This window comes from Vigna umbellata, chromosome 10, assembly GCF_029865625.1.
Source record: "Vigna umbellata cultivar VRB3 chromosome 10, Vumbellata_1.0, whole genome shotgun sequence".
Taxonomy (NCBI): domain Eukaryota; kingdom Viridiplantae; phylum Streptophyta; class Magnoliopsida; order Fabales; family Fabaceae; genus Vigna; species Vigna umbellata.
In genome coordinates, this window is record NC_142174.1 from 21,094,271 (window position 1) to 21,106,832 (window position 12,562).

Consider the following 12,562-nt stretch of genomic DNA (forward strand, 5'->3'; position numbering starts at 1 on the left):
GCAACAACCAAATTAAATCCCCAATTCCAATTTTCAAATCCCTAATTCTGATATACCTAATATGAATAAAGAGTTGCCACATCACCACTATTATTTTAAACAAAACAGTCCACGTACTAAACCCTAAACACGTCACCACATTCTCTGTGCTCCAGCTCACACCATTTTAACGCCGTTTCACAACACTTAACGGTTATGGCAAAATGTGCTCACTTTTACAAAAAATATGACCCAATTGAGACAGAAAAAAACTTGAGGATCCAACTGAGATTTTCATACAAACTTGAGGACCAACGAAGGGTTTAAACCTTTATGAAATGTAAAATAATGGCTTTAAAAAATGTAAGAGTGCACCACGAAATTATAGTAGAGCACGAAAAAAAACCAAATTCTTAACAAATGTACACTAGAAATTTTGAAGTTAATTTTATAAATGTATAAGATTAAATTTGTATATTATAATTTGATGAATAATTTAAAGAAGATACAAAGTTAATGAAACATGAGTTCAACACATTAACATTATTCACTTATATAATTTTTAACTTTCTTATTTTGATTTAATAAAATTTAGATTCATAATTCAAATTTTTAATATAACTTAAGTGTATTTATTTTAACGTGAGAATTCTAATAATAAATATACATTAGTGCTATTAAAAGGGGCCACTCGATTCAACTCAGCCCAGTCCATTATGGGTTGATCACTTAATGAGCTAACCCAACCCGGTTCATTTATTAGCGAGTCAAAAAAATTTGAACTCGGCCCGATCTACCACGGGTTGGTGAGTTAAAGGGGTTGACTTACTAGCTCATTTAATTACGAGTTTTTTTTAAATCCAAAAAAAATTACAATTCTTTTGTAATTCAAATTTAAATAATTTGACTCTAAAATGATGTTAAACTCCAAAAGACAGTTCAAAATAAAAAAAAAAATTAACATACAACTCAAATGTAATCCAAAAGCAAACTCAAAAAGCGAATAAATAAGTTTATAATATATAATTTTTGAGTCATTTATGCATTCATAAGATTAGAGTCTTCAATGGATAAATTTATAAATTTATAATATTTTGCTATCTTAAAACATCTTTTTCTTTATTCTCATTGACAATACAATAAAAAAAAATGTTAACTAATAATATTGACACACAAAATAATAAATAATTAAATTAAACTAGATGGGTTGATGAGCCAACTCGACTCACACGAGTTCAATCTGGGTGAACCGGGTTGAAAATTGACTCATATAAAAAATGTCATTTTTTTAAAACTCAACCTGACTCAAACCCGTAGTAGACCGGATTAACCTACTGGTTCTAACCATTTTCATAACACTAATATAAATTCCGGATATTTTGACTTTTTTTAGTAATCATTTTATTGGTATGAAATAAAGTATGTATCATGATAATTAATTTCACTAACTGCAGCAACATCAATCTGGAACTTTTTTCATTTAAAAAAAAATTCTAAAGAGGCTGAGTCTAACATAATTCAAACCATCTCTAGTATTTTTTTTTTGAAATAGTCATTTTAATTTAATTATGGTGTATCTGTTAGTATATATAAAGGAATTTTTTATTTGATATTTCTAAATTTATCCTTTAAAAATATATTTTTTAAATTAAAATGATTATTTTATCAATACTATTTTTTTAAGTAAATGTTTCTTTAAATTTAATATTTTTTATTTGACTATTTTCTTAGATTTAAGCATTTTATTACAAAATAAATAAAAACAGTTTACAATAAAATTACAAAATTTATTTTAATTTTAGGATTACAATAATAACAATAATTTTTCTATTTTTTATTATAATAAAAAAAACTATGAACACACATGTAATGTGTTTTTACTCTTGATGAATAAAGTCTTTCATATTGTGTAAATTTACAAATATTTTTTAATTAATTAAAATAATTTTTTAACCTGTTTGTAGAGTAGTAACGTAAAAGAAGTTAATTGATTTTTCACAAATTATAACTTAATTAAAACTAAGAAAAACTATGAAACTTAATATTTTTTAACAAAATCTAAAGGAGCAGTTAAACCAAAAATTAAAGTGAAAACTATTGCCAAAGTTGAAAAATCTCACAACTTGAAGTGTACAACTGTGATGCACGCTGTAGACAGAAAAGCTTGCCCCAATTTCAAAAGCATTCTCAGTCAATGTCGCATTTGCCATTCTTCTGGATATATTCAATTTTCACGAGTGCCACCAAAAAAACGGGAAGCCAAGACTATACTGGAAAAAAAAAACTGAAAGTAACAGCTTTGAGTTGTATTTGAAGCAACACGCTGAATGGGAAACACGAATCACACTTCTATGACAGTGGGGAAATACAAGACACAATGGAACATCAAAATAGAGGCTGTTGAAAATTACTATGATACCAAATGCCATTGAATAATGAGTTTCACGGACAAGTCTCAATATCTTTTAAATATTTTTAACTACTACTTAAGTTTGAACAATCTATATCACTTTATTCACGTTGAATAATAAATTGCCAAGTTTTATCAAATATTTTGGAATGGTAGTAAGTATAGACTAAATTCAAAGTCTTATTTCTAATAGAAATAATTAACAATATTATAATCTTATCACCCAATATTAAAAATATAAAACTATTCACAATTCAAAATATAAACCCTCCTACGTAATTTGTATCTCGATTCAACTACTACGCACAGAATTGTGAATGTCTTAGAGTCTTGTCACAGTTCGATACACAACCAGAGGTTGAAAAGGTGTGAAATGAGAAGCTAATGAAAAAAAAAATGTATGATTCATTCCTTCTTGTATGATGAACAAAAGAGAAGCAATAGCTTGTCTAACAATGAATGGTAACTACAAAATCTGATGAACAGCAAGGCCAGTTTGAATTAATTACAAGTGCTACATGAAAAGTGTGCACTAGAAATCAAGGGAATTGGAATGACCCTCCAATTTGAGTGCTACCAGAGGGAGGATCAATGGCAACCCAAAGGAGTGAGATAGTGATTGATATTAGACCTGACCATACAAACACAATGGTGGGTGTCCTACCCCTTCTACCCATTAGCCCTTTTGCAAAGGGATACAAATGAGCCAAAACCCAAAAGCTGAAAAACACACCTCCAAGCAAACTGCTCCATTCACGATCCTCACTGTATATTGTTCTGCTAACTGCAACGGCAATGGCTATCAAATTAACCATCATGATTGTGATTGGTGGTATCATAAGAGATGACCACTTGAGGACATAGAGATCAGCGTATTCGTCATTTTCGTCATCACCGGCAGACTTTGATGTCAAAGTGAATGAAATCTCAATGCCAGCCATCACCTTCAGCAGACCCTGAAGCACAGCAGCAAGATGAGCACTGGTGCCTCCAATCAACCAGAACTGTTCATTCCTCCACCACTCTTCGAGCGCAATGCCTGACCACTTGATTTCCAGAACAGCAAGGATGACAAGGGACAAGGTTATCCCCAAGAGATAAACTAGGAAGTTTACTTGAAGGCTTTGAACAATGAACTGGTTAGTGAAAAGTGAAAGGGCAGGAAGGAAGCAATACACAATAAGGAAGATGGAAGTGAAAGGGTATATTCCAACATTGAGGTAAGCAATCCGCTGCAGAAATTTCAATCTAGAGCTTGCCAAAAGAGCATTGTTGCGTGAAAAGAAGATCTCAACCGAGCCTGTTGCCCACCGAAGAACCTGGTGAAGCCTGTCTGTGAGATTGATTGGAGCAGTGCCACGGAATGCATCTCTTTTTGTCACACAATATATAGACCTCCATCCTCTATTGTGCATTCTGTAACCTGTCACGACATCTTCAGTAACTGACCCGTAAATCCATCCAATTCTAATGCCCCATTCAGTCTTGTCCTCATACCAGCACGAGATCACATTGATGGCCTCGGCAACAGTAGCAGCATCAAGAGGATCCCGAGGGAGTGTTAGAGCGCCAGGTGGACGACCATATTTGATGGATGAATGATCAGCAAGGGGCAGCCCTTGGAACTCAGCCACCCTGATTGAATCAACAAGAAGACTGGAGTTGCCAAATTTCTTGGGAACAAGAGCAGTGACCATTTCTTCATCCTCAATGACATTATTCCTCAATGACTGTTCCTCAGCACCAGCTTCAGAGACAGATGCCACTGTTGAAGATTTCTTATTCTTTCTACCAAACCAACCAGTCTCTTCCTTGATCCGGGGTGGATCAAAGCCATAGAGAGCAGTTCTTCGAAATAGGCACCCTGTGCCAACATACACGGGACCCTGAATTCCATCAAGAGCACGCATATTGACATCAAAGAAGACAGTGTTGTGATTGGCATAGCGATCATTGGGGTCTATCCCTTCAAACCTTTGAGGAAATTGGACATAGCAGAGCCTGTCTCCACCACGGTCCATCATGAAGCACATTCCTTCTCTCAAGGCCTGAGAGTTATATATGTAATGGTCGCAGTCAAGATTGAGAATGAAAGGGCCATTGGACATTACGGCTGAGGCTCGAACTAAGGCATTCATGGCCCCAGCCTTTTTGTTGTGATCATAACCTGGTCGTTTTTCACGAGAAACATAGACAAGCATAGGAAGACGAATATCAACTTCAGTTAAATCCAAGGCATTTGAATCTGATGCTGTGCCAGTCAGTGGTTCATCACTTGGGGGTTTTAACATTACCTACATTTGAGAGAGGGCATATGATATGATCATTACAATCAATATTTTACAACAAAATATGTTACTTTGAAGTACAAATGAATAACAAGGAATGCATTAGGCTAATGGATAATGAGAGTTTTAACCACTGAGGACCTGAAGCTTGGTATTACAGCTAACAAAACCCAGATGCAAAATATTGAATACTAATGAATAATGAGTCTCATAAAGATTGATAATTACCTGTATGATACTGGCATGATCACCCCTGGAATGCTCTGGTGCAGCATTTGTCCAAGTCCCAGGCCAGTGAGTACCATCAGCCATCCATGTAGCTTTAGGAATTTTCAAATTCTCCGTAGGTTCTTCATTTCCATTCTCTCTCCGTTTCCTCATGGCTTTAATTTCTTGACTAGCATTATAAGCATCAGAGCGCCGCCTGATTGAATCAGGAAGGCCATTAATCCGAACCTTGAACTCATCATACTCACGCTTTACTCGTCTGCGGTCCCTCACAAAGTCAGAGCGTACTTTGTTCTTGTAAGGGTCTCTCTTGAGATTAAAATAAGATTCTGGGTTCCTGGGTTCAATGTCATGCTTCCGGCAAAAAGGAACCCACAAGTTGGCAAAACTTGCAGCCTCTGCCATGGCCTCAAAAGTTAGGAGCGCACCACCATCATCAGAGACATAGCATGAGAGTTTCTCAACAGGATAATCAGCAGCTAGAATGGAGAGAATGGTATTGGCAGTAACAAGTGGTGGTTCTTTTTCTGGATCAGCAGTTGACACAAACATGTCTATTCCCGGAAGATCAGACTTCCCAGTGGGATTGGTGGGATTAGGTGTTTCAAACTTCTCTTTCAAAACATCAAGATCAGCAACACGATTTACGGGGAAGAGCTTAGGAAACTGGTCAAGCACCCAGGAGAAGCCAAACCAGATTTCACATACCACTGACATGCCCCACAGCCAGATTGCATCATCATTGGGGTTTTGGACCCTCCACTTTAGAAAGAAAACTAGAATCACTAGCCGAACAAATATCATGAGCCTGAAACTCAAAATAGCAAGTAAAAGTTAATTCTAGATTAGTTATATTTAACACGTTGATTCAGATACTACTACAATATATAAAGTAGATAGAACATATATCACAGTAGTCAACACCAGAAGAGCAAGACAAATCATATTAATACTAACAATAACAAGCAAAGCACGTTTTTGTAACGCATGATAGTTTCACCAATTCACTGTCTTCCTTCTAAAAAAATAGATGTATACGAAGTATACTAATTCCTCAAAATGAGAAAACTGAATCAAATTGAATACAAGATGATGGAGATTCCAACATAAGATAATAACAAACATTATATTGAGCCAACAATGAGAAAATCCAACCTCACAAAAATGCATCTCCACTAGCTTGGCAAAAAAAGCAGGGTAAAAGAAATTAAGAGGAAAAGAGAGTCATACCGATAAGGACTGAGAATTGCAGCAGAGATACTCAACTTCCGGGTCAAGGGCTTCCACTGCTTTTCATTGAATACGTTAGGATCACCCCCCATCCAATCAGAAGCAGAACTGGCATCAGGTTCAGATTCTTTAGGCCACATAGCATTCCCATATCCATAACTCCCCTTGCTTTCAAACAGCCACTGAGCATGATCAAACTCATTAGTCTGGCTCCTCGTCAACGTTCCTGATTTCATCAACGACAACCTCCTCTCCATCTTATTAACCCCAGCACCAGGAGGCAGAGGCAGTGTATGTGATTTCACCTCAGGCTCATTGTAAGGCTCCTTGCAACCAGGGCAGATCCCCTCACCAGCCCTCAAAGCATCTCTATAACAATCCCTACAAATCTTGTAACCGCACTCACAAGGGACTACATCCAACCCTCGTTCGTCAGTCATGACCTTTCCATCACACCCAGGCACTGCACAAGCGGACCCTTTTGCACCAGCCATCTGGGGGTGGCTGGATTCGGACTCAATCACCTTGTCCTTCAAATGGGCACGTGTGAGCTGGTTAAAACCACCGGTGAACAGAGAGCTAGAAGCGTATTGATCCTCCGCTCTCCGAGAACTCGACCTCTCCAGAGAAATCTCCATAGGCTGGTTATCAGGCGTTGGAGGAATGTGAACCGTGTAGGTAGCAAGGCCAACACTCCCATTCTCACCCTCCTGATCCAAATCATTGCTCAGCTGCGTGATATTCCGGACCATGGAGGATCCATGCTTGAATTTAGAAGCCATGGCAATGAACAACACTACAGGACCTGTAATTCAACACCCCCACACACTACTTCATTTTATATAAAAGATGAAACTTTAGAATTATTCAAAAATAACAACAAATTCAAACACGAAAAAAAATGAATAAAGAATCAAACCCCGGTGAGAAACTCTGTGTATGTCAAGTGGCGAGAGGGAACACAAGAATTATAAAGAATTGCAATGCGAAAGAAAGTTTCTTTTAAATGTCTTACCAACTCAAAGACAATAACAACCAAGCGCGTGTCTGACGCCGTCAAGTGTCAACCTCTCTCAACAGAGGGAGCAAACAGGACCGAGTCCAATACAGATAAGGATTTTAACCTACTAAACAACGAACGTCACAAAACCAAATCCAGTTAATAATTCCAACACAGAGAGACAGAGCATAACAGATCAAATCGTCGTCCACATTTAAATTAAATAAATCAATGCCGGCCGGCAACCTTAAACTGTACTTGAACTCCAAATTTCAGAGTTGGTTTTGGAAGTTTGGTGAGGAAACAATAAAAGGGTGTTTGGTGCTTTTACCGATTGACGACAGCTTTTACGGCGGGGAAAAGGAAAGGGAGAGAAAGAGAAGAAGGATATGGTATAAAGTCATATGATGTTCCAACAATGTGCCAATGATCTCGGCATCTGAGACGACAAAAGAATTTGCAAGTAAATTAGCGTGATCCTGATCGTGATCTTTTATTACTGCCGAGAGCTTCTTTCGGGAACTACGAAGTGTCTGATTATACGAAATCGATTTTTGTTTTTAATCCAAACGCTTTCTACGCGGAAGGATCGATTTTCTACTGCGCCGAACTTTACGTGTTCTCTCTTTCTGCTGCATTGCAGTGTCACAATGTTTTTTAACACTCTTAACTTTTCTAATATAATTACTTTAAGGAAAGATAAAAATTAATTAATTCTCATAAAAAAATTATTTAAACAACATTTTATTTTAAGGTTACTGAATACATTTTATTGAAAGAATTAATGTATTTAGTTTCTTTATTTAGATTAAATAATTCTTTCCTTTTATGATTAAAAATATAATTTTTCAAATTGAGTAATTATTATTAAAGGGTTTTCAACGTAGATTATTTTCTGTAATGATTCTATTTTGACATGTCAACGAATAGTTGTTTTAAAGCTGGATCATTGACATGGTGTTACATTTATCGTATAATAGGTGTAGGTAATCATCTTTTTTTCCTGTCTCTTTTCTCCGTTTAATAAGGCATGCGTGCTAAGGTTATTAGTGTTAAAAGAAATTAAGGTTTTTTAACATCTGGATCTAGGATATTTTTTTAGAGATTTAGTAAAAATGAGTTAAGAATAATCTCATAAAAAATTAAAACCTTAAGGTAAAATGACCTTTTAATTTTTTAATATATTATTTAACTTTTACTTAATATGAAATTTAAAACTCATATTGTAATTCCACCGGTTGGTTTATAACTAATTTAAGTAACAAAAAACAAAATAGATATAGAGAATTGTAAAATTATTTGGTTTGAAAATTTATAGCTGTATACATGTGATTGGATTTCTTTGGATAACTTTTTGAATCAGCTTTGATTTTTTTAAAGTAATAAAAAATTGATGGAAATATATTTTTAATATAAAAGATAAAAAATTGTCAAAGTGATGATTGTATTAGTATATTCCTAGTTAGTAAATTATGGATTATAAATTTAAGACAAAAGGATATTATTCTGAGATGAAATCAATTTAAGATTTTACAATAGAAAGGAGATTAATTTGATATACTGTATCTCAAATTGATTAGTGACAAGTATATCACTTCGCGAATAAATGGGTAAATAAATAAATTAAATAAAATGAATCAGCATTTCATTCTATATATATTTCCATCTAAGCACTGCCGCTGATGCACCAAATCCCACCAAATGCATAGCATAGAAAAGGGCAATCCATTTAATATTTAATAAGATAATAATAATAATAATAATAATAATAATAGTAATAATAATGATAATGTTTTGGATAATATTGTAAGTGTGACAATGAAAATGACGACAATTTGCTATAAATCCTAAAAAAAAATAGCAGCGAATGAGTCATTTCAGAAAACTATTATATAAACAGTCAAATAGATGAAACAGAATGAGTGAACATTTTCTATCATTTCCACATTTTTATTTTAATTATAAGTTTAATAATTTAGTATATGTTAATTTTTTATTATAATTGAAAAAATTATAACGTTTTATTTCAACATAAACACACGTATACTATTTGTTTATGAATATGCAATTTGAGGAAAAAAAAAGAAATAAAATAATTACAGGTAGTTGGTTGGACTTTAACGTGGAATTTGTAAAAAAAGAAGTTTAACCAATTACAAAATCCAACAAAATATCTCTGTTGTTTTATTTTCAGTATAACAAGCAATAATCATGAAGATATATTCATTTGTTATCGCAACTATTATATAATTATATTGTATAATTATTTACTTATAATAACTCTTTCTAGAACATCATGACCACAGATGTTAATTGAGTGATGTATGAATGTCAACGGCCAGATTGGATATAATAGTATTTACTCGTTATATGTCTTTTGTCATCTTAGACTACTTTTTTTATTAGTTGGGAATTTGAAAAAAAAAATATATATATATATATATAAGTAAATATAAATATTATTTTATAAGTTAATTTTATGAAATTAACTTAGATTAAAAATTTATATTTTAATATGGAATTTTGAATTATAATCTATTTTAATAAAATTTAAGTTTGTGATACATAATTTGTTGACCTTACGAACTCGTTTTATAAAATTACATTATGCTGACATTTGAATCATAAAAAATAATATGAAAATAAAATGTTCAAATTGTATGATGATGGATTTTAAATCATGAAAAGTAATTTTATTTTATAACTCCATAAACAGTCGATATAGTATAAAACTTGTGGGTATAACAATTTTTTCTGTGAGAACTCCTTCGAATAGAATAAGCTCGCAGAGATGCTTACAGCTAAAGTTATGAAGTAATTAAGAAGAAAAAAAAGAAAAAAAAATGTGGTGTGCTTAGTTTTACTTTACACGTAATGAAAAACGTATATGCATAGGGAACGAATGTCCAGTGGTAGCAGCAGCAGAGCACGTGACGGCCGCAAACTCTGAACCCAACTTTAGGTTCGTGCCTTCGAATTATGTGGGTCCCTTTACCTTCCATATCCGTGTGGGACCCACCTCTTTTCCTTTTCACATCATCTTTTTCTTGAAACGCTGCCCTTCCCTCGCCGTAATTATTGCTGGAATTTGGAAAACCCCCGATACGTCTTCTTTTTTCCGAGACAATTTTAGGAGGAAGAAAAATAATTCTTCATGATCTAATTTATAATTAAGAGGTAAAATTTATAAAAGTTTCTCAATGTTTTTATAAAGCTAAAATAAAAAAGTATATTTTAATATGTTAAGTTTTTATTTTTATGATTAAAATTAATTAAAAATAAAGTATAATTACGTAAAATTAAATTAAAATAAAACTTGAATGATTCTTTTTAAAAGTTAGAATTACGTATATTTTTAATCTCTTAATTTTATTATAAAATTGAAATTGGTTTTTTCCAATTTTTTTTTAAATTTAAAACTAAATAAATATAATCATTTTAATTAATTATCTTAATTTTTTTATGAATTAAATGAGTTTTTTAATTTACTTTTTAAAGTTTGGAATCAAAATATATCAAATTTTTTATAAAAATAATTCTAATTTTGCATTAAAAAGATTAAAAACATATTTAACCCAAAAATTTAATAGTTGTAATTAATTTAAAATAAGATGTGATTGTAACATTTCATTTTAATAGTATAAAAGTATCAAAATGGAACTTTACATAGATGCTAAAAGAAAAACTAGGTAAAACAATTTTCCACAAAGAAGAGATCTACTTGTGTAGATCCATCTAACTACACATTTGTTTCACCCTCACCTCTTAATGAAGCAACCCTAAAGAGTTATTCTTAAATTCACATCATTTAGGTGATCATTCCAAAATAAAAGACAACACACAATAAACAACACAAAAGCAAAGGTAAGCTAGTGTTACAAAACAAATCATTTTATACATTAATATTTCACACATGAATGATATTTATTATAAAACAATCCACACATCTTAAACATGTCAAGACTTAGACTTTACTGTCCGGATTTAGTATGAATGTCGAGCTATGGCGGATCGTGCACTTGTGGTGGCCTCTACTGCTTTGCAAAACCATTGCCAACGATTTTCATCTTACCACACTCAAAAGGTTAGTTTGTTCCACGCCTTGGATAATACTCAAAGCATCCAAGACTAATATCTCCTACTACTTTCACCACATGTGTCAATCTTCTCTACTTGAGAATAAAAGATTATTAAAGTGTCAGGATTAACACTCAAGACTGAGCCCTCTACATTCATACTAATGACACTTGAAACTACCAATAAGAAGTTCCTCCTTGGAATTCTTTTCCACAACCTTTCATCCATTTGACCACATGTTCCAAACCATACCACACATTCCATACAATATACCAAATACACCTTAAATTATCAATATACTTATCCTTCATAAGAAAATAAAGAAAAGAATACAAAACTCATCATCATATATCATACATAATCATATACATAATCTTGTTTTAAATTCATATTTCAAACCAATTCATACTTCACAATAAATATTATAAATCAATCATTCAAACAATCACATATATTGAACACACCTTAAGAAGTATATAAAAACTTAGTTGAAAATTCTGATATTTTCGCTTAGCCATCAGGTCTGCTCGCTTAGCTAAAAGTGTATATCAGTCTACTCACTCAACCACCATTGCTCGCTCTATGAATACATAAACAATGAGTTATGCTCGCTCGGCGACTAGACTCGCTCAATGACTAGACCCGCTCAGCTAGAAGTGTTCTACTCGCTCAGCATATACACTCACTTAGCGAGACTACATAATTCTGCAAAACCAAAACTGCAGAATTTGTACCTTTCAACCACTTATGACCTATCCTATGCATATTTCCCAACATCTAACACTCATAGATTTATTCTAAACTAAAATGGACCTAACCAAAAGTATATAAACCAACCTAATCTCGTTTTAAATTATTTTACCACAAGATTTCAATCCAAAAATAACCAAAACCTCATTTTAGAATCTAAACTTGAATTCCACAAGTTATAGCTCATATTTAAGCAACTTAGCGGTCTGAACAAGTCACAAATGACTCAAAGAAAAATCCCAACTACTCCAAATTACCTCAGAACATTCACATCAAAATTTCACTACTCAAGACCACCAATTTGCACCTAAAAACCATCCAAAAACATCACCAATTGTATACTATACATTTCTAAACCATCTTTTTTGCTAAATTACCACACAATTATGTTTCAATGGACCATACCACAAAGACTATAAAACATTATTTTTCCACTTAGACCAGTTTGTCTAAAATTCACATCTTTTAACCTTCATTTTTAGACCAAAATGACCTACAACCAAGACTAACATTTCCTTCTCACTAATTCCAATTTAATTAACACAACTAACTTTACAAACACAAAATTCACAATCAAGAACACATCCAAACAGATTCATC

At 33.0% G+C, this 12,562-nt stretch overlaps 1 protein-coding gene across 4 annotated transcripts; it reads right to left on the minus strand.

Annotated features, from left to right (window-relative positions):
- Positions 1–2,774: 2,774 nt before the first annotated feature.
- On the minus strand, positions 2,775–7,692 carry CSLD6 (cellulose synthase-like D6). Of its 4 annotated transcripts, none has more exons than XM_047324353.2 (5): positions 7,467–7,692; positions 7,151–7,259; positions 6,136–6,940; positions 4,906–5,713; positions 2,775–4,683 (listed from the first exon to the last, which is right to left on the minus strand). In XM_047324353.2, the coding sequence occupies exons 3-5, from the start codon at positions 6,915–6,917 to the stop codon at positions 2,929–2,931; spliced, it is 3,345 nt and encodes a 1,114-aa protein (XP_047180309.1). In that variant the 5' UTR covers positions 6,918–6,940; positions 7,151–7,259; positions 7,467–7,692; the 3' UTR covers positions 2,775–2,928. The 4 variants fall into 4 exon arrangements, with proteins under 4 accessions (XP_047180309.1, XP_087956989.1, XP_047180307.1 ...); XM_088100863.1 differs by having other exon boundaries at positions 7,151–7,262; XM_047324351.2 differs by having other exon boundaries at positions 7,382–7,483.
- Positions 7,693–12,562: the final 4,870 nt, after the last annotated feature.